This window comes from Anas platyrhynchos, chromosome 3, assembly GCF_047663525.1.
Source record: "Anas platyrhynchos isolate ZD024472 breed Pekin duck chromosome 3, IASCAAS_PekinDuck_T2T, whole genome shotgun sequence".
NCBI lineage: Eukaryota > Metazoa > Chordata > Aves > Anseriformes > Anatidae > Anas > Anas platyrhynchos.
The window spans coordinates 50,994,307-51,017,470 of NC_092589.1; the positions used below are offsets into that span (position 1 = coordinate 50,994,307).

The following is a 23,164-nucleotide window of genomic DNA, read 5'->3' on the forward strand; positions in this document are numbered from 1 at the left end:
TAGTGTAACCAAGCAGAATATTCTTGAAAATAATCAGTCTGTTATTGCCATTTAAAGATACAGTGCTAATATACTATCAGAAATATTTTAGCTTTTGAGTGATTTATCCATCAGTGACTAAGGGCGGGGGGGAACAAAAGTAATTATTTTAACCAAGTCTTTTTTACTGGTATTGTAATTGAAAGAGAAAGCAAAACATTGCTGGCCAAATAAGATACATAGTCATGTGATATTTCACTTTGCCAATGGATGAATATCAGAAATCAGCGCTGTTTAATTCATTACTAGGATCAAATGATTTATATGAATGACAGTGTGCAATACTGTAATGTGCTTTGTGTGTAGAACATCCATCTTTTTTTTAAACTTCCTTAGCAATAAAAACATATTCAAGAGTGGTATCCTGGAGAGTTGAGCTGAAATTATTTTATGGCCAGGTAAACCGTCATGCTATCTTATCTGACATTCTTCCCTGAGCTATGGAGAAACATTTTTCTGTATAAATAGCAGTAAGGATGCCTTGTGGCAGTTGATGCTGTCTTTATTAACTGCAAAATGGCTTTGTTGTTCCACCCTGTTGTGGGTGGACCTCGGCCAGCGGCTATGCACCCACCCTGCCGTACTCTTGCTCACTCTCCTCAACAAGACTGGGGGAGGAGAAAGATGGAAAAGCTCGTGGATTGAAATATCAACAAGGAGATAGCTCGACAGTTACCACTGTAGACAAAGTAGACGAGGAAAATTGATTTAATTCATTGCTAATTAAAATAGGGTTGGATGATGAGAAAAAACAACAAATAAAATGCCCTCTCCCTACCTCCCTACTTCTTCCCAGGCTCAGCTTTGTTCTGCTTTTTCCCCTCTTGTCTTCTCTTCTCTCTGAGCAGTCCAGGGCGATGAGAAAAGGTTGGGATGCATCACTCCATAGCAGTTCCTCACACTGTCCCCTACTCCAGTTGGGGTTCCTCCCACGGGATGCAGTCCTTCAGCAAATGGCCACCATGTCCTGTGTGAGGACCTCCCGTGCAGGCAGCCAGCCAGCTCCACCATGGTCTTCTACATGGACTGCAGGGGAACTTCTGCTCCAGCACCTGGAGCACCTCCTGCCCTCTTCCACTGGCCTTGCTGTCCTTGGGGTGGTTTCTCACACTATTTTCCTCACTCCTTTCTGTGCCTGGCAGTGTACCCTTTCTTAAATACCTTTCCCAGGTGCTCTGCCATGTTGCCTGCTGGGCCCAGCTGTGCCCTGCGGTGGGGCTGTTGGGGCTGTGTCCTGAACAGCACCTGCACCCCAGAGCATGCAGTCACTTCTTAGGGAGTATGGCTTGGCTTGCAGGTGTGAAGGACATAGGCATGGCTTGGATTTGACCCGTGATCATACTCTTGTTCTGCTGTGACATGGGCCCAGAGCAGTTTTTCCTCATGCCTGTAATAGTTACAGGGAGCAAAATCCTGTTCAGGCACTCAGCCTGATGGCATACCAGATAATGACAGCTGTGCACCTTCTAGGTAGGAGAGAGCTCTCCTGGAAATTCATCTTCCTTACATTTCAGTGGCAAATGGAGTCTGTAGCACATGCTTTGTAAGAAGTTTTAACGTTTTATTTAAATATATAATCAGCAGTACAGATGCAGCAGCCTCAACTCCAGTGCACAGATTAAACTTGGTGTGCTTCTTTCCAAATAAGACCCAAATGTTTGGGAATTATAGCGTAAATATTAAATTAATCTGAAGACATACACAACTCCTAAACTTTCATTCCAGAACACTTTCAAGTTTGCATGCAGAGTAGGGAGAGTGGGTCCTAGGGCAGCACCTCTGAACAGTGCCTGGATCAGGTTAGCAGCAGCTGGGTGCGTCCCAGTGAAGTTAAAGCAGAAATCTCCTTTTCCACTTCACACGTAGCTCCTGTGCAGTGTAAAAATGAGCTGTATTTTATGTTACTGCTTTTGCAGGTTCTTCATTTTGACATAGTGTGTATAGACGTTTGTGGCGTGTGTGTAGAAGTCTTTTTGTGTCTGCTTTTGACCGTGGCTGCTTCTGTTAAAAACAACCTTTTGGTTGATAGTGAACTTCTAAGCAGTGCTCATTTGGATATTTGATATTAGGAGTCTTTCTTTTAATGTATTATGGGAAGTAGATCAGTGGGAATGAAAAAGCCTGCTTGTTTTAATCATGTCATTAAATATAATTGTTTTTTATTTGTGAGAAAAGCTGGCTTTTATTGGCAGCTGTATACGGTCAACCCTTAGCAAGAGCATGAGTTTAAAAACCTGTGGTCCGAAAGTTTCCAGATGGTTTTAAAAAATAAAAAAAAGGGCTCTTGCTCTGAAATAAACTTCAATAGATTTGACAATAATTCAAAATATGATTTAGCAAATATGAAAACGATTTAGCAAAATACTAATACTGGCGGGGGAAGTGTTTGGCTGATACTTAATGTTTCCATGTACTTTCTTTTATGGTGTGCGATTCTAAAAACCAATGCAAACAAAACCTATTTGGAGGCAAGCAGACTTGTATTAAATATTTCCAGCATGTTGGAAACAGTAGCTGCTAAACAGGCAAAATGTTCTGCTGTTCTGTTTAAATACTATATTGTTATTTTTAATGGCATCAACTGAAGTAGCCTGCAGGAACAGTACGACTGGTTTACAACCAGCATATACTGAAGAAGCAGGTGCTTTTTAGCCCCTCTTGCTGACATCCTGGTGTGGCATTCCTTATTTCCTTCTCACTGCACTGTCTCTGGTCCTTACTGTGCAAAACCATGTGCTTTGAAACTGGCCCTTCCTAGAGCGATAGAGGATGAATTAGGTCACGGTGACAGAGCTTTTGTATTCAAATGATAGCAGTGTCCTAGCAAGTATCCTTGAACATTACACACAGTGGAGTCTTCACTGGCAAATAATTAGCTATTGTTTCGACAGCATTAAGGTGCTCTTTATCTGTAAGGTAGGGAGACTAATTGGCTAGCCTCAAAATACTCACTGTAGCCATTCAAAATAAAACAGGCAAGTGTATCCATTTGTGTACACAAATTATCAGTGTCTTGAGAGGTTTTTTTTTTTTAAACACTTTTTTTTTTTTGACAGTTATGTAGTTTAAGTTGCAGCCCTACCTCAGCCACCCACCCCAATTCAGTTGCAAATTGGATGTTGCACTATGAATAAATCCGGATCCACCATCATTTTCATAGTGTAGTTCATGTGAACACATTAAAGCTGATTCAAAAATGGGTAAAAGCTCTTGTAAAGTGGTCTAGTCAGCATGGAAAGCAACAGGTTTTGCGGGAAAAGCTGTATTGGCTTAGCGGTAACATTGCAAACTTCTGAGGCAACAAGTTCATCTGATTGACTTGTTCTATTATTTGTCGCTTTGCAGTGGAAGAGTGCTCTCTTGTTTAATAATCATGGAAACTTTTTTCCTCTATCTTTGTATATTCATTATCCACTGGTGTTTTTGTGCCAGCATAAGTGAATTATTGAGCATTTACCTTTGCAAGAAACACAAACCAAATATATGGTGGAGGAAAGAATCAAAACAAAGTTCCAAGGTGGTGACTTATGTTGTAAAAAGTATTTTTGGGAGGGAGAAACTCCCAGATGTAGGCAAGTGTTTTTTTTTTTTTTTTTTAAACTTAAGTATGATATTGCTAATAGCTGGGTGTGGTGTTCTGTTTCCTTGTGATCTCTGCCTTTCCTACTTTTCAATTATATTGAAGTACCTCTTTGAAGTCCTTTGGTAAATATCTTCAATTTCTCAGGCTTTTCTTAATTTTTACATTTTACCCCCTCCCTAAATTCCTTTCTGCTGTTCTGTGGTTTGGGGATGGGCATAATCCATGAGCTAGATGATGAACTTGTGTCATTGGGTTGGAGACGACATGACAGAGTAGATATAAACATCATGTTTCACTCTTGCCCATTCTTGGTGTTTTGTAATACCCGTCCTCCCCCCACCTGTCTCAGAATGGGTGTTTGCATATGCTGCTTTCTTGTACGTGTCTCTTTCACTGATCTAAGGGTAGAGTTCATTCTTGTTCTGGAAGATCTTCCCCCCCCCCCCCCCCCCCCCTTCCCCTCCAAAATGTTTGTGTGCAGGAGGTGCAAATAATACAGCCTGGCAGCTGGAGTTCTGTCATCTTCTAATGCTCCCTTACTGATCCCAAATTACATTCTGCATTTGAAGGGTATAAAGGCTGGTAGTCACCCTTCGTTGCTGTTCCTTTCTTTCTATAGCCATGTGAAGACTTGAGAAATAATAGAGAAGCATTGTGACATGAATAGAAAATGTGGAACAATGTGACTCTGATTATAGACAAGACTAAAGCTTCTGAGCTTTTATTTATGTAGTCTTTGGCAGGTTGTTATTTATTTTTTTTTTCATCGTATACTTATCTCTGCAGGACTGCAGACAAGTCTCTTGTATGTAGAGGGCTGTAATTAAATGCACCAAAATTCAAACTGGCATAATAGGTTGCTAAGTCAGCACTTAGTCACACCAACTCTTCTGAGAGTAAAATCCTTCACATATATTCCTTTTTATAGCCTTCTCAGAGGTTGTCTCTTTGACACCCTGGTGATCCTTACATTTAAATCTTTTATTTCACTCAATTTTCACTTGTCATCTAAAACATCTGGGAGTTCTGTATCTCAATAAACAGAAATTTGCAGAAGTGTTCTTGTGCAGCCAGTCATGCCAGTCTGTAGTGAAACTGAAAAGATGCTGCAGGACAAAGCCAGGAAGCATTAGTGCACTCCAAACTGCCCTTTTAGCATTTCCAGAGCCCTTGTTAGCTGCGGCATATGATTTTAGGTGGAAATGATAGCAGCATTTTGTAACGTAATTGTGTAACAAAGGGAAGACTGTATAGCTTCTGGCCACTTGAATTTACCCTTCAAAAGAGAATTTTCATTTGCAAACGTTGAACAGTGATAACATTTCTTGTGCTACTAGAGCAAGCAGCAAGTAGGTGACTGTGATTATTCAAAGTGCCTTTGGCCCTGCTATGCCAACTTGCAGACGAAATGTGCAGTTGCAGGAATTCCTTCCCTGTGACTCTGATGTGGTAGGCTTCATGAATACCTGGGTTTTGCAAATGATCCCACGTCTGCCACAGGTTGGGTCCTACATGTCAGCAGTGGACAAGCTGAAATATGAGCAGTGTATTGCGGCCTGATCCATATTTCAGGCAGCTGTGTGCTTGAGTTCATATGCTCTTCCCTATGTCATTACTACTGTTTCCCATTTCCTTGCTGTTTTGTAGCTTTAATAAATTTATTCTCTGTTTTCTATACAGTAGTTTTGCTTGTTTGTTCTGGTTAACAAAATGCTATGGCTTTCCAGAGTAGCCTTAGCATAGCAGTAGTGTAGAAAAATCAGGAGTGGGTGACATCGAATTACAGGTTTTCAGACATGAAGATCTGCTTTGCAGTATGTGAATTATATCAATGTGTTGTAGATGGAAAATGTAGGAAACCAAACCAACAACAAAACACACTCACACAAACACCTACGTGATTTTTGTGATTGCTTGTTGGGATTGTTGGCCAAAGCAACAAGCAGCTGAAGAAACATCTTGGAGTGGCTGTTTAGTATTAATGCATTCAATGTTTTCAGCTGTAATCATATTATAGTGGTTTGAGATGATACGGTAATGTGGAACAACTTAAAAGAGCTATGTAGGTGGAAAATGGAATCTGACTAAAATGCAGTCTTGATAACGCTGTTAAGCATTGTAAGTATTTGGCAATCACTAAACAGCCAGACATTGGCTGACTTTTTGAACATCTCGTATGCTATATCTTCCTCTCTGATTGTCTTTGAAGGCAGAATTACTGACTATGCCCCGCCAATTTAGCTCGCATAATTTTTTCCCCTATGCATATATCTGTGTATCACTGCAAATTCACGTTGCTGGGAACTTTAGAGCAGGATTAAAAACAAACAAACAAAAAAACCAAACACAAACAAAGCCAAAGCCTATAGATGAGCTAAAGTTGCAGAGTATTCCAAATTCACTGTACAGCCCTTGTGAGTTCAGGCAGGGGGAGAAACCTTGATGAAAGTTGTATGCAAGAGTCCTGCTGTTTAACTTGGGGCCCATACACGATGCATCCAGTCGAGGTTTTCTGACCTGCTCCTGCTTTAGGTTCCCTGTTACCAGGTGCAGAATGAGCAGCACTGCTGTTAGGGTTCCTCTCTTTTATGAAGTCCAGATGACAGTGCATGGTGCTCTTGGAATTCATCATGCATCTGCAAATTAAAAGGTGAAATGTGACAACTTGAATGCAAATTTTAGCAATAATCTTATTTTTAGTTTTGACCTTTCTGATGCAGGAGTACTGAAATTACTGGTGGTAGTAAAAATAATAAATATAGATATATATTAGATATTTTGCATTTTAAAAATCTTTTACATCTCTAGAAAAGGATCTAAAATTGTGTTAATTACTTTCTGGATAGATTCTCCCCTTTCTCCCCACCCCTAGTTTATAGTATATAAAACCAACAATTCAAAGGCAGGTCATGTATGGGCTATAGCATCTTAAGGACCTGTGACTTCTGTTTTGTACCTGTATTTCACCCTGTTGATTTGTCTCCATCTTTCTGAGATGGTAATGTCCTTCTCACGTTTCAGAAACCTTCCTCCTCCTACTTGTGTTAATGTGCTCCATTCTGTTTTCATAACCTGCAGTCTGTGAGATGCATGTTTTTGTTTTTTCTTACTACTGAGCTTTGTGATAGGTTAAGTGCATTATTTTATTGAGACTTTGAAATTTGAAAGTCTTGTAAATGTGCATGAAGTTAATTTGTTACGGTAGCTTTTCCATTCAGAGAAGTGCAAATATGTGTTAAACAGAAAGCAAGGCTCTCTTAACGCCATTGGGAAACCACATGAAAGTGCTTCTCTTTGCTTTGATAAAGAGCCAGTCCTTTTGCATGCTTGTAGGACTGTATACCTGCCTTTTCCTCATGTCCTCTCCTGCCCTTGGTTGCCCCTTCACCTCTGAAGGAATAAACATTAATCCAGCCCCTTCACAACCTGCTCACATGCATCGGAGCGATCCGGCTGTGCTTCGCTGGAGCTGACTGCTGCTTGGGAGTGGGCAGTGCTGCTCTGGTGGGCAGGTCCCATGGCCAGCTCTCGGGACAGCCAGAGCTGGCAGTAAGATGCTCAGAATCTGGTTCAGCTGTGGTACTGAGCTGTGCCTTTAAGCCCAGCTCTCGTTTTAGCTGTGCTTCTGTCATGTATTTGTTTTGGGAGGTTTGCTGGAAATGTTTTTTCAGTCCCCACTGTTTTTACTTAGTAACGTTGTTTGATGCTACTTGCAAATCATTTTCCTTTTTGGGGTGGGGTGAGGGTGGGTGGTGGTGTGAAAGCTTCTGGAGAAATTCTCTCTTGCCTTCTGTGACTCAGCAATGGCGATGCTGTCCTGTCCTTTTTTTCTTCCAGATTTTTTTTTTTTTTTAAATACTGACCTTGTTTTTAAGCTAGTACTACACTGTGAAGGTCTAAGTATTTTTATCGATTAAAATATCCTAGACCAAATACTCTGCATTTCAGGATGAACCTGTGAATTGAGGAAATTGTAGCTGACAAAAGCGTTTATGATAGAGTTTGTATTTTGTACTTTTTCCTTCTGCTCTGCTGCATAGCCTTCCTTGCTCACTGGCAGAAGGAGTTGACTTGCCATGTAGTTATATTCTTCTCTTCAAAATAAATGATTTAAACCAGCCAAAGTTTTTTTCCTTGACACAAGTTCGGCTATGCCAGAGGTTTGTTACTAGTCTTGTACATAGGTGTTTTTTGTATACCAACCCAATGTCATGTTGCACCAAAGCTTAGCAGGGTATGCCGGTGCTTAGGTGCTGACTTATGCCTGTTGGTGGTTGAAAACCTTCTTTAGACTAAGCCTGACAAAATGTTTGTTCCTGCATTGTAAGCCAGTTTTCATTTCAGAGGTCACTCAAACACAAGGATACAAATTTTCTTAGGAAATAGTCCTTCTTCAGAAGAATTCCTGAGTAGATCTTAAAAAAAATAAAATAAAAAAAAAAAAATTGAAGACTTCAGCCTCAGCGAGGTGCAGGCAGCACCTGCCCTGCTGCCGGGACGTTTGCCATTGGCAGCAGGTGGGGCAGAAAGCTGGGGGCAGCGAGCCCTTGGGGTGCCCCAGCTTGGCAGCTGCTGCCCATCCCGAGCCCGTGCGGTGCGTGACTGCTGAAGGGCCGGGGTGCAGTGCAAGAACCCTTCCCGAACACGCGCCCGAGAGGGGATTACGCCTGTGAGCATAACCGATCTATTGAAGTTGTTGCTGGAGGCGGTAGTAGGAGTCTGATTCGTAATTACCCGCTTTCATTAGGCGAGCTTACTTTCTGTGTAGTCAGTTTCTAGGCTGGCAAAGGTGAAATGTGTTCCAGATTTCACATGCCCTCACGAAACCTTACGGTGTGTTAGTGACGGCACTTAAAACCCACATTATTACAGGTTTCATCACAGTGCTCCTAAAAGCTGGCCATTAAATAATAAAAGCACAGGGATCAGAATTATGTGCACATAATCCTTTACCTAAACAATTGGCTGCTGAAATTCCTTGGCTCAGGTTCTGCCAAAGCCATGACAGGCTTTAAGCTTCGGTTGCTTCACCGTTCTGTTCCTGTATACTCTCCAATTTTGGGCGCCCTGGTTGGGGCGGTGTGTCCCATGGGAGCTTTCTGTAATGAAGTGAGAAGTCTTGTGTAGGCTCCTGCTGATGATCAGTGTCTTGCTTGATTGCATAAATGCTTATTTTAATGCATTCCAGATAAATTCTGTTTGACAATTGCAGGATATGTACGTACTTCCAAAGCAGTTAATCAAGGAGGGGGGTGCAACTTTGGGGGCTAATTAATGACTAAGCTGGGGAAGGAAACATGAGTTTAATTAGGATGTAGGAATAGAAGTGCCTCAGCCTACTGCTGATCGGTTCAAGTGACAAAGGAGAAAATTCTCATCTTTCCCAGCAGGCATAAGAAAGGACCTTTCCGACTGCTTGATTTCACTTTCTCTTTCATTCTTTCCTTATTAAGGTGTCTCTGTAAGTACTTGAACTGGATAACTCACCTTTATGACCGTGGTGCCACTTGCTTCTGGAGCAATAGTAATTCCTCTACACGCAGACTGTTCAAAGTTTTGATCTGCATCATGCTTTTCTGCACAAAGGTTTCCTGATCCCCAGTGGGGCAATGTCAGTTTTCCTTGACCAGCAAAATAATGTGGCTGCAAAATGCAATACTCAGTCCATCTCAGGAGATGGACATGCCTCGTGCTTCATCTTCCTCACTACTACTAGGTAGCAGTACAAAATGCTTTGTGTTTTAGGTAGCTTGTGTGAAGATAGGAATAGGCTAATTTAGGGTCATAGTTTCTGTGGTGAACTTGCAGCAGTATTTTAGGAGTAGAAATCAGAGCACTTCTGGTGTGGCTTGCTCTTACAGGCATTTGCATTGTAGTTCTTTGGTTATCCTATTTGTTATTTCATTTGCTTCCCCTTTACGTTTAGAGCACCACTAGAGCAAATGCATTTTATGGACTTCCTTTAAACCTTCTACATGTCAGGCTTCCTCTTAGTAATTACAAAGGTTAATAGGCTGAGGTAAATAATTTACAGGCATCAGCATGACTCTGATCCTTGGGAAAACAATGGAATAGCTAATGAAGTTCAGACTTAACATGTCTGGGAACAAAATAAACAATTTATGCCTTTTTTCGTATTTGCCTGTTTGCATTCTGTAAGGACTGGGCTCCACGTTGTTGCTGAGGTCAGTTTGAGGAACACTTTGGGCCTGGGGCTTGCTCCTTCCCTGTATTCTGTCTTCAAGCATTGCCTGCACCGGGGATTAGTAAGAGTAATGTGGTTTGGTGTGAGTCCTGGTTGTGAAGAACTGAAGCATGTAATGTTGTGAATAAATGGCTGTGAGTTGGCCACAGAAGAATGTGGAAGCTTTCCGGTACTCGGTCTGTGAACTGAAACTGTCAGCCAGCAGCTTTCCAGCAAGTCACTTGCTGAGCTTTAAGGTGGATGCTGACACATATGTGAAAGAAGATCATGCAGTGCTCGGTGAAACAGGAGCTTGCTTCCTTTCTTCCATTCCTTTTCTTTCCAACAGACATGCTGCATGTTCTTAGACATGCTCCCCTCTACTCAGCGCTGGTGAGATATACCTGGAGTACTGTGTCCAGTGCTGGGCTCCCCGGTACAAGAGGCATGGACACACTGGTGAGCCCTGTGAAGGGCCAGGAGGATGGTGAAGGGGCTGGAGCATCTCTCTTAGGAGAGGCTAACAGCTGGGGCTGCTCAGCCTGGAGAGAAGGGGGATTGGGGGATCTCATCACTGCACACAAATACCTGAAGGGAAGGTGCAAAGAAGGCACAGCCCAGCTTGTCTCAGGGGTGCCCAGAGCCAGGACAAGAGGCAATGGGCACAAGCTGAAACCAAGACAATTCCACTCATACTTAATAAAACACTGGTGCAGACTGCCCTGGGAGGTTGTGGAGTTTTCCTCCTAGGAGGTGTCACAGCCTGATGGGACACGGCCCTGGGCAGCCTGTTGTAGCTGGACTAGATGATCAGTCTGTGATTTCTGTCAAAACACTAATGCAAAAGTTTGCCAGAGACTTCCTGGGAACAGTGTGGACAGGGCTGGATTCATGTGGATGATGATGCTTGAGTAATACTTGCAAGATGGCCTGAGGTATTAGTAGTAGGGAAGCAGTCAAAGGCCTTTAATGGTACCGCATTTAATGATTTTAATGCTTACAGTGTTGCAACAGATAAATGCAATATAGCTGTTAATTGTCTTTCTCTTTGTCAGGTGATCTTGTTCCAAGTGACAGCTTACTCCTCTAAGACAATTCTTCACTGATCTCTTTTTTAAAAATCTTAAGTTAATTAGTATTGGGAAGTGTAAAACAAAACAATGCCTCCCATGGTTGAAACGCAATCTTTTTTTTTTGTTTGTTTGTTTTTTTTTTTTTTTTTTTTTTGGCTCAAGACTGGATTTCCAAAATCTGACAGAAATTTTGGGCAATCAAACCCAGAAAACTACTACCCTGACTTTGCAGAACTCAGCTGCTCTAGTTGCTCCATTATGAACATTTTATATACTGGATTATTACAAAAGACAAATTCCATAGGATTGCACATTCCACTTGTTTTTAAGTAACTCTAGCCTGCATATGGCTGTCACTGAAATAGCACCTATATTGTTGTATCAGGTCGTACTTGGTTAACTTACAGAAACATTTACGTAGCTTTTGTGTAATTTTTTCAATATGTTAACAGCATATACTTTTGAAATGTATTGATTAATCTACTTTGGATTAACTAGTAGGAGATTTGAACCAATTTTACTGTCACAAAGCTAGCTAAATAGCCACAGTGTGAAAACTGGTGGCTGAAGGAAGACGAGGCCCTGAACACAGTGCCTCTGCTGAAGAGAATTTTTGTTGGTGGATTTTTTTTTAATGTGTACTTGTCTTTCATGTTCCCTAGTGGATGGTCTGTCTGTGTGTGGAGGAGGTACAGTCTGGTGCACGTCCTACTGTGTGCTGCTGTTACCTTGTGTGCTGAAGAAGTGGGTGGGAGCTTGCAGTGAGAGACCAGAGAACTTGTGGGGAGGAGCTGATACCAGTGGGTCATGTAGTAATGTGCAGGAAGCCAAGCATTCAGCATTAGTCTACTTCTTAGGAAATTGGTGTGCATTAGTAATATGCAGGAGCCACGTATTGTCAGTTGACTTCTCGGGAAGTGATTTGATTTTGTATAGGGAAAACTGTTGACCCAGGGAGGTTTAGGGCAAGAATGATGAAAGGCTCTGGTGGAAAGAGATTTTGGACGAGGTAGAGAGATATGGATGGGAAAGCCTGGGAGAAATATGGGCAGCTCTGAAGGGTCAGGAAATGTTTTGGTATTTGGGAGTGAGAAGACAGAATAGGGGAATTTGGGACTGCAGATGTTAGGATTTTGGAACAGGGAGGTAAGGAAACGTCTGGGTTAACAGAGTTGGGAAAAAAGGCTGGTCTCTGAGGGGGGTGGAAGTTCAGTGTTTTGAAGGCGAACTTGGCAGAGCGCTTCTGTCTTTACCTGCCTGTCACAGCACAACACAATCTGTGCAGCTGGGTTTTTGTTCTCTGAAGCACAGCCACTTGGCCTTACTGCAGCCGGCAACTGGCCTGACGCAAACAGAGTGGGCCCTGGGCAGAGCTCCAGGACCAGGAAGAGCAACACATGGAGTATGTTGTGTCTTTGATAGTACTTCTCAACAGTTGCCTCTGGGATATCACTGTATTTCTATCTGCCACATCAGCTCTAATAATTGACTAGAGAAAAATAAAACTTTTGAAAAATTTACTACTGTGTGCAAGATTTGTTATTTTTTTCTAAGAAGGTTTGCCACAAAGTATCACAAGAGGTGGAAAAGGACATTAAGTCTTTTCCACTGCGAACATTGTTTCCTGAAGATGTTCAACAAAGTTTTTTTGTGATGTCTGTCAAATCTAAAATCCTTCTGTAAGTAGCAGAAATTTGCATATGTTCAGTTCATGGCTTGGCTTCCTTCTCTGCCCCAGCAGTACTGCTTACTTGGGTCTGCACAGGGTCTCTAACATCTGTTGTGTCTGCTTCTTTCTGGTATGCAGATGGGCTCTTTTGTGGGGATGGCTCCCGTGTTATGCAGGAGATTACACTGGATGATCACAATGATCCCTCTGACATGATATCCTATGAATCACCTCCGCAAATGCAAGCGAGCCTAATAATAGTTCTAATTTGGACAGAGAATAAAGGGCAGATGGCTAACATGAACTTGCAGAAGGCGATTCTGTTTTCTCTGTAACCACTCAGAAATGCAGAGACCTGATCTGTGTTTGTAACAAACAGAGCTGCAGTAAATCTAGTTTGTAATTGCTACCTTTTTATTATGCCTGCAGATTTACTCCCTCTTTTCAACGCCTCAGTGTTTGCCTGGTTGGAAACATCTCAATTGCCAGAACTGGGCAGGAATTGTCCCCCCTTCTCCTCCCTTCCCCATATGCCAGCCATGGTGGCTGGGATCTTGGGGAGATGGTGAGAGGGGCTTCCTCCCCCTGTCCCTGTGGGTGACACCTGTCCCCTGGTATCTACAGGGAGTGTGTTACTACCCAAGGCAGTTACCCTCATTATAGAGGTATTTGGGATACCTTTATTTCAGTCATTTGTCTTTAAACTGGGAGCAGATGCTGGTTGGCTTGACCAAAACGTAGGGAGCTGATGGAGAGAAATGGGGATCCTGTCGTTAGAGAGCTCTGCCCGAATGATCAGGGTCTTCCTTTGGGTCTGGCTGCGCAGTGCGATGTTTGCTGTCACCCCTGTGTCTGTCTTCTCTTAGAGCTGGTTTACCAGGCAGGCAGCACAACTTGCCAAAGCTGTGGCAGCTCGGGGACCAACCTGGGAGGCCTGGTTTGAGCAAGAGAGAGTCCAAAGTGCGTGCCTCCCCTCTCTCCAGACCCTTCCACCTGCACCGTTGCCTCCTGCCTGCTCTTGTGCTGCTCCTTGCTCCTGTTGGGTATGGGGAGCTGTGATGCACCCTCTGGAGCAGCCCCTATGTAGTTTTTGGGGCACCTTGTCTGGGATTGTTGGTTTGGCACTGCCATTACGTGGAAACAGTTAAGTTGCTGGCTGACAAGCGTGGGAGTTGGAGCAGGCCTGCTGTGTGGCGTGGCAGCATTATTTCTGTCCCTGAGCTTTGTGTTCCTTGTGAACACCATTCCGATGCGCTGAGACCGGCAGCGTGGTGTGTTGGATTGTTTTTGCTGGGAGGTATGGGAACAGCTATTTTAATATTGCTTCAGCTGTGAGGATGCCTTCTTCTAAGTTATCAGTTGCTGGGGGATTTTCTTTTTTTATTGTGAAGTAAATCCAATTTAGCTTAGACTCACAGCACACTTCAGTGAGAACCACAGGGGTTCCTCATTACTGGTCTGTGGTGGTTTGTTTCAGACGGTGTCTGTTGGGAAACACCAGGGAGCGAGGTGCAAGGTTTTCAATTCTTTTTTTATTTTTTTTATTTTTTTATTTTTTTTTATTTTAGCAGTGCTTATTTTGTAGTTGAGTCTGTACAGAGAATTTATGACTTGGCCAACTGCGTTTTGTGCAGGAGTCGCCGTAGACAGGCGCCATTACTCTTTTGTTAGAGAAACTATTCCTATAACTGTGCTCTTGCCCAGCTGCAGGGGTTTGATGGAAAGAGACGGGGTGAAGGAAACCATTGTACAGCCCACTGACTGCAGGGATTGAAGCTGCAGCATGAAGGCCAAAGCCTACAAAGCGGGTACCTTGCTGCTGGAGCCATTTGCTTTGTTGCGGCTGTGTGAGAGCAGAGGGATCTGCAGCACAACCTGAAGTTTTGCTTGTTGTTTATTTGAAAGCAAGAAGAACAACAACAAAACACATGCACACACACAAAAAAAACAACCAACAAACAAACAAACAAAAAAACCCTGCTAATTAGGCTTATTCTGTGTTAATGAAGTCAGGGCCCAGTGCTCAAGATGAGCATGGAGGTTCCTGATCGTGAACTCTGGTGCTTTGTGGTTTGCCTGGCTTTATGCTAGGGGGGATAAAAATACTCTGGTTTCCATCCTTAAATTTTCAATGCTTATTTTATATCTTTTTATATGTGAAGTAGTCTGAATTTGTTTGACAGAGATAGCTACTCCCAAAATGTTTTTAAAGTCCAGAAAATCTTGCATGTGAGAATAAAACCACCTCTTCTTGTTAATGTCAGGCTGGCAGGTGCGTGCTAGTCCTGGGTGGGGCAATGCCTGTGATAGATGCTCCTGCTTGCCTGGAGGCAAAGGGATGTTTCTAACTTTAATTCCTAGTTTCTTAATTGAAACCCACAGGCTAATTCCTTCTTTTATTTCTAAATTCCTTCACTGAGCTTAAGTGAGAACTTAAATTTGCCTTCCCCACCTCTTTACTTAAGTCTTAAAATGTGAGATGACCCTTGGTATCTTGTGCTAGATTGGCTGGCAAATGAGATGCAGATTTGCCTAGTCTAGTCTGTACACTTCTCCAGGGCACTTTCATTATAAGTGTTGCTCTGCCAGCTATTTTGGGTGTGATAACTTTTGTCTTTCAAAAACTGAATAGTGCAGTTCTGTCATGTAAGCACATAATGCATTTGGGGGAAATAAGGAAGCTGGCTCTCAGTAAGAAGTGGAGGTTAAATAAAGGGCAAACCACAATCCAGTGAGGTTTTTGGTTTTTACCTCTCTATTTTTAGATCGTTTTGCTCCTGAACATGATATTTGCAAGGTAATAACTTGTACTTGAACTGCAGTTTCAAAGTGCCCCAGTACAATTAAGGGACAGTGCTCTGGGTGGAGGAGGTACATAAGGCCATAAAAGTGACTACTGGTGGCAACCAAATGCCAGGACATCGGGGCACTCGTTCACCAGAGACGTTTGTTGTGAGCATACCCTGGTTGTATGGACGTGCATTGTGCTGTATAGCAAACAAGCATCCGGAGTAGGAAGCTTTGCTCTTCTCTGTTGTCATCACAAGAGTAATTTTGTGTGTGTGTGTGTGTTTGGTTTCCTTTTATTTCCTCTCAGAGGAACAAACTGTTCTGACATCAGGCATTACAAGCCCATTAAGTGACTGGAGGGCAGGCAGAAACTTTTTATTTTAGGGTAAACAATTGGTAGGATGATGAAGCAGAAGCTGGCCCACACTTCGTCCTTTGCTGTTATGCAGTCTTATTCATCGAGGCTGTGGCAGTGCAAAAGGAAACACAAATATTTTAGCAACTTGCTGAATTTGTTTCGCGCTTGGCTACAACTTGCTGACATTTTTAATGTCTTGTGTGAGAAATTGATGGTATGTAGTACCATGTGCTTCGCTGAATGGTAATACTGTTCTTTGACTGAATATAGCTAATTTGTTATCTGAGTCATAACGTCAGCCTCCAGGGGTTAGCTTTACAGACTCAGAAGAATCTAAAGAAAATTAATTTGAGGGATAAAGTAACTTGTCACTGCTGTTAACAAAGCACCAGTATATTGGTCTCAAGTTTCTTTCCAACGATTTATAGCAGAAAGCTTAACACAACCCTAGCTATAATGTTGAATTACAAAAATCCTAGTTTCACAGGCTCTTATAAAGTGAACATGAAAGGGTGGCCTGGCTGGGAAAGCATCCCCTGTGGGTTTTAGAACTGAGCAGAATGCATCAGAGAGATAAGGGCCATACAGGTTCCAGTTCCTTGCTTAACCAAAGTAGAAAGGATGCTCTGATACTGAAGAGATAATGCAGTGTATAAATTGATATTGCTCCCATCTCCATTGAATAGTCAATTTGTGTTGAAGTCATGTGTTTTGTTTTTGTTTGTTTATTTATTTATTTACTTGTTTTTCTTCCCCTCCCTCAGAAACCTTCAATTTGCACTGAGGGAAAACGGGCTGGGTTTCTTAGTAAATGTCACATGTGACACTGCAGTGCACATGGTCTAAGCACTTTGAGTGACCTGGGCCTGAGGTTTGCAAACCAGGGCTGGAGGGGAGGAGCAGCAGGAGTAAGGCCCAGCCAGCTGGACCTGGTGGGACAGGAGGAGTGGGACGAGGTGTTCCTTCCCACCACGTGTTTGCCTTGATAGGGGCCAAGCCCTCTAAGGCCCGGGCTGTGCAGAGCTCCTGGCACACAGCATTTACACGTCCATGGCCGTTTTCAGAATAGTTCTTGCTCTTTATGCAGCTAGTTTTGGTCTCCTTTGCGATTTGCCTTTATCATCTTAAGGATTAGCAATGTTAAAAGAATGCAAACCCCCAAACGTCAGGGTTTCTCTTCTTGATTTTCACAAAAGCTTAGGGAAGTGAAAGGCAGACCTAGACTTACGAAAGCATCCCGGTGTGTATGTATGTACTTCAGGGTATCAGCAGAAAAGGGAAAGAGGTTACTGAATGATGCTTAAAAAGAGAATGACATTTAAAATTCAATGTGTTCTATACAGATAGTATTTGCAATTAATGTGCATTATCAGGAGGTGGCCAGACTGTGGGACTGAATTTTGTGCAAGGCTAGGTTTTTAGTTCACTGGTGTCAGTTAATAATCCCGTCTGTTTCTGTCTCTTGAACAAAAAGTTGGAGGAAGAAAAATGTCTAAATATCTGTTATATTTGGAGTTTTAAGTCTTGATCCTGCTCTTGATCCTATGAGATGAGTATTTGGCACAGAGTATTGTGCTGGTAGATCCTACCTGTCTTCAATGTCAAGGAGTGCTGTTTCACTGAGGGAGTCCAACAGGATTAATGAGGTCTTCTAGGTGACTGTAGTCCCCCACAATACCACCTAGAATCTCAAACAGCTGTTTTAAGCATGGCCTGATGCTTATGTACTGTAGGTATCAAATCTCTGACAAAACCTTTTTCTTGGGCTACCTTGGATTTCTGGTTGAGCTTAAGGTGCAGCTGAGGAGGAGGCTGCACTGGATCAGCTCTAGATGGCGAAAAAGAGAAGCACAGAGGTGAAATAATGACTGCTGTCCACTGTGTTGTAGAAGACATGGACTCTTTGTCATGCTATAAGCTGACTTTTTGAGTGGTAACCTCAAAGGAACTCAGAACTGAGGCTGTATTCTAAATTGATGTCAAAATTTTTCATAAGGCTTATTAAATCTAAACTGCTGTGAGACCCCATTTCTTACCAATTTGGCTTCTTTTGTCTCAGCTGAGCCTTTCTTATTCATGTCTGTTATATTAAAACAAACATGTGGTCATTTGTTCCAGTACACCAGTAGCCCACATATCTGTGGGTGGGTACATTAGAGATAACATTTCTTGCCTACCATGCACATCTGAAACTGATGCTGCGTTCCTTCACATCATCTGGTCATATTCTGTGACTTTTATTAAAATATATATGGATTTGTAAGTAAAATGTTACTGTAGAACAGTCTCAACTGCCACTCTTTGAAGCGTATAATCTTTTAAGTGGTGCTTTTTTAATCATAATCTCATTTCTCTTCAGCTTGTGTGTATTTTTTCCCTCTTCATGGTTTCATGAAGTGGAACACCTACAAGTTTCAATCCGGTCTTGTTATGGCTTCATCCTAGCGAAGGGACCTGGTGTTCATGGTTTTGAACATCGTGGTGGGGTATACCTTGTTGGAGTAAAGGGCTTGGGGCTATCAGTGCCAGCTGCCACCGAGAGGTTTTGCAAATGAGCAACCAGGGCAGTAGTGGGCTGTGGGTTGCCTTGAAGCACATCTCTGGGCTGTGCTGTCAAGAGGTTCATGGAGTCTTGAAGACATTTTGGAGACTGATCTGGGCTGCAGCTGTCAGACTGGAAGTATTGATTGGGGCTACAGGTATCACGGAAGTATTAGAACGAGCTCAAAGGAGAGCCACAAACATGATCAGAGCCTGGAGCACCTCTCCTATGAAGATAAGCTGGGGGAGCTGGGGTTGTTCAGCCTGGAGAAGAGAAGGCTCTGGGGAGACCTTACAATGGTCTTCCAGTACCTAAAGAGGGCCTAAAGGAAAGCTGGGGAAAGACTCTTTTTTGGGGAGTGTAGGGTTAGGGCAAGGGGGAATGGCTTTAAAATAAAAGAGGGTAGGTTTAAGTTAGATTTAAGGAGGAAATTGTTTATTCTGAGGATAATGAGGCACCGGATCAGGTTGCCCAGAGAAGCTGTGGATGCCCCATCCTTGGAAGGCCACGGCTCTTCCCTGTGCATTGACCCATAGGTGCTCTCCCATCCTTCCTCCTCATCCTGCCTGGTCCTTCCAGCTGTTGGCTGGCCCCCAGTATTGGCATTCCCCATCCCTTCAGGACATGTGAGCTCAGTCATCTCCTTCCTGAAGGAGGCTATTACCTGCACTGGAAGCATGAGGAAGTACCTCAGCAGTTTTTAGAGTAATGCTTCAGGGTGAATAAGTGTTGACAAAGTCTGTAGATCAAAATCCCATGGCTTCATAGGCTGCTGCTCTTCACCAAGAAGCCTGTGACTTTGCCCCAGTGCTGAGATGCTGAGCCTAATGCAAAGTAGATACTGTGATTGCTGTCAAGGCTGGTACTTGAAGAGTCATACAAGTGTTTCAAAGTTAGGTATAGGTTTCAGTAGCTTTATTGACAGGTTGGGTTTAAGAAAAATACCACACCTCTGCCATTGAGTCCGAGCAGTGTTTAATATGACCTGCTTTGAACAAGCTCAGATTAAGAAGAATGCCTTTTCATTTATGGTTTTCTTATTTTCTCTCTCCAGATGAACACAATGATGTACAGAAAAAGACGTTTACAAAATGGATAAATGCTCGGTTTTCCAAGGTAACATTAGTTTGAAAATACTTCTTTATTCTTTGTGATGTATTGTCTAGAACAATATTGGTTAAATGTTTTGCTCTTACTTTTGTAGAATACTCCTAGTAAAATGTGTCAAAATGCCTAATGAAAACATACCTCTGCTAAACAAAATAATATATATTCCTTCCACATGCACATAAGCATTTCTCACAACAAAAAAATACTATGCACCTGATTTAAAAACTCAAAATGAAAGATTCTGTTAATATTTTCAGATATGTAGATATCTGTAAGGTGGTGTCTGGTTTTTAGTCCTCTTACTTTAAACAGTTTATTTTTGCATGAGTGCATTAAAGTAGCTTCTGAGCCCTTGTCACCTTGTTTACTCTATGCTGCTGAGTCAGCTTTACTCATCCAAAGCACTCTGCACACCTCCAGTTGAGGCCACCTAGTATTGCTACTTTGAGTCTTGAGTGTGAAATCTTGTGTAGTTGCTTGCTCGTTTTGATTTTTCCTTGGCTCTCATGCTGTACATTTCTTTGTTTAATCCTCTATTGACTTGAGACTTGTTGAGGTGCTTGTTTTATGCTTTCAGAAGAGAAAGGAAGTGGTGGTTGCTTTGGGATGCTATTTAAAGCCTGCTTTTTATGCCATTCTGCTGATAGTGAAAAGTGACACATTGCCCAGGCATGCTGTGCCTGTGGGAAGTTTCCCTCGTTTATAGTCTGAATGTGTGAATGAACCTGGGCTATGATCAGATTAAAATCAGCATTTTTTTTTTCTTTCTTCTAGCTAGTATGGTGCTGAAAGTGGGATAAGGATAACTCCTGGTGATCCCACTTCGATGAAAAGGGCCGTGCATGTGGAGTACTGAAAGTTGGTGCAAGTGTAGCGGGAATGTTGGTGCCCTTTAAAGCAATGTGACAGTGCTACGGCAATGAGTAGCTTCCTCTGGAGCATTGCCCTTCTGAAGTTCTTGGTCAGCAGAAAAAAAAAAAAGTTTTACCTTCCTTCCCTTCCTGTGCAATAAGACACTGGGCAATGCAAGGCTTGTGGCCTTGGTTGATTCATTTTTGGCCTAGCTTTGTTTTGATTGAAAGCTGATATCCTGCACTCTTAATCCAAGGCATGCTTGGCTAGTTTCCTCTTTAGGGGAGCAGTGTGTATGTGTAACTGGTTGCTTCTATTCTGCCTTTGCTGCTGAAAAAGAAGAACAGTCCTCTGGGAGCAGGGTTAGGCAGGGCAGAATCGCGTAAGGAGTGAAAACTTGGTGAGAAAGGAAGGCTTATTTTTAGAGACTTACCCTGGCTTAACGATGGCATGAACACAGAAATGGTAGTGATACTGAGAATGTGTTATGTGGCTTGTTTCTACGCGTTATGGACGTGATTTGTGTTGAAATACATACAATTGTTTTCAGCCTTTATACCTGTATACCCATGGAAGTATTTTATGAAATGGCTTTTCCTTTTATGCCATGTATTTGCACAGATCCTTCTTAGTCCCTGGAATTCCCTGCCTGGAGGGTGTGGACAGATGTTGAATTTGAAATAACTTGGTGACTTCATGGCCCATTAAAGTACCTGAAGTTATGAAAGCTATGTTAATAATTGAAGAGAATTATATTAAAGGACATACTCCTGACTACTGCATATCTAATTCAAACTTGAGCATGCCTACATTTCCATATTAAGATCAAGATATATGAAGATTCATGAACTGGAAAGTTTGAATTGCAAAGAAATTGCTGGTGTTAAGCAGAAATCTCCCTGTGCAAGAGTCTAGTTTCAGCTATGTTTTGAAAATGTACAGAGATAGATTAGTGTTATTGAAGTTTTTGCATTTAGCAAGTTGTTAAAAATTCCTTTTCTGTGAGCTAGATTGAGCTGCTTAGTAGGACTGAGATATTTTAGAGGTTGGGTGAATGTTTCTGACTTCTCTAGCAGAAAATGAAAGAGAAACTTGGGAATTTTGTATGGAATTGTAAATTTTACTCTAAGAATTTCAGTTGTCCTTCCACCTTAAATGTCTTTCACTACCCAACCAACTTTTTTTAGATGCATAAATGCAAAATGTAAACAACTGAGGCTCTATAATCTGTTTTTGCAATTTTAAGATTTTTGTATGCCATTGTACAATGTACTCAAAATTATTTGAGTGATTTAAACCAATTCAGTGTAGATTTAGAAAGGATCTAGGAAGAGAGCGGTGTCTCTCTGTTCTCGCATCAGAGAATAGGTAGATGACTGATACACAGTAAGGCTTGAGTATGCTGGGAGGTGCCAATACCTGCTTTGGGCACCTGATAAAAGTTGTTGCTCTATTTTAGAGTACAGTAAATTGTTTTTGTGCCCTTCATATAAACTTTAAATGCATCTTACTTCTGCTTATTTATGAAATGTAGACACAAGTACATATAAAGTGGATTAAGGAGACTTAAGGTCAATAAATGCACTCAACAAAGCCTCAGTGCTTACTACAGACATCTTCACCTTGGCAGAGCAATATGTACTACTACTCCCAAGCCTATGATGGTTACGTAGCAGGGATATTTTGTTAAAGTGAATCTAGCTGTTTTGTAGATTGTAGCCACTATAAAATTGTTGGATAAATAATCTGTTTTACCACACTTTAACCAATAGGGAAGTTGACATTGAAACAAATACTAACGAAGAACACTTCAGCACAGCTCTTTATCTTGAGCCACAGGTGGTGTTTTTCCTTATATGCTTTTTCCATTGCTCTGTCCAGTGTAATTTTAGGAGTCGGGTTTAGCTGTTTCTTTATGTATAGCTCACTAATCAACATATCAAATTGTATGGATAATTATTATGTTTGAAGACCATATGTTAAAACTGTATTTTCTATATCTTTGACACTCCCGTGTCACCTCTTGCATTAGTTTGATTTTATTTTTGTGGCTGCATATTTATGACTGTGCATTGAAAAAAGGGTGTTCAGGTTCTAAAATTGGGAGGTCAAAAGTGGGGAAAAAAGTGCTAGAATTAATGTACCTTACCTGTATGTTTTACTGAGCTTTTCAGGAGTGAAAAGGATCTTGTACTGCTTCTTCTGCTGAACTTTGTTACTCAGAATGGATTATCCTCAGTTATCTATTACTCAATTGTCTAGTATTTTTTTCTGCTCGCTCAGTATATGGCTACGTGCATTCACTTAATATACACTACATTATTACTAAACCATGACATGAAGCTAAAGGTAGCATTTTCCTCAGTTTCCATTAAACTATGACTTCAAGGCTTACTAGTTTGCAGGTTTTAATGGATATATTTTCAGAGCACCCTTCTGCAATGCAGGAGACTGTCTTGTGTATTTACAGCCATTACAAATAAAGGTAAATATCAGTAGTTACTAATTTTCACTACCCAACCTAACCTTGATTAGCTTATCCAGAGAGTTTGATATTTACAGAAATATTTTCAGATAATCTAGAGCTCCTCAGATGGTTCATCTTTTCTGCAAACCATCTAAAATATGTAATAGATTTTCAGATAGAGCTTGATCAGCCTAGAGAAGGGACTTCAAGACGATGATCTCTGTGTCATCAAGGACTGGGCTTAATGGTCTAGGGAGGTCTCAGTCTTGCATACAGTTACTGATTACTTAAAAAACTATGTTTTAAGTTATTCTGTTTAGCATTACAGAAAGACTCTTGGCTAAAAGCAGAGTTTGAATCCAGTTTCACAGGATAGCTTTCTGCTCCATTAACCATAGTGCCAGTTTTTTTCCTTCTTGCAATGTTTTCCTGCACTTAATACGTGCATCTTAACTTCTACCACAGGATGGGTAGAAGGACTTCCAGATAGCTCTTCT

General features: G+C 41.8%; 1 protein-coding gene across 9 annotated transcripts in view; it reads left to right on the forward strand.

Moving 5' to 3' along the window:
- The window catches only part of UTRN (utrophin), a 364,397-nt gene that overhangs the window by 37,096 nt on the left and 304,137 nt on the right, over positions 1 to 23,164 (forward strand). For 6 of the 9 annotated variants that reach the window (XM_038175834.2, XM_038175835.2, XM_072035889.1 and 3 more), the window contains one exon: positions 19,293 to 19,354. The exons of the other annotated variants lie outside the window; for them this stretch is intronic. In XM_038175834.2, coding sequence (XP_038031762.1) covers positions 19,293 to 19,354 — 62 coding nt within the window. The remainder of the gene's footprint in view (positions 1 to 19,292; positions 19,355 to 23,164) is intronic. 9 annotated transcript variants of the gene reach the window in all.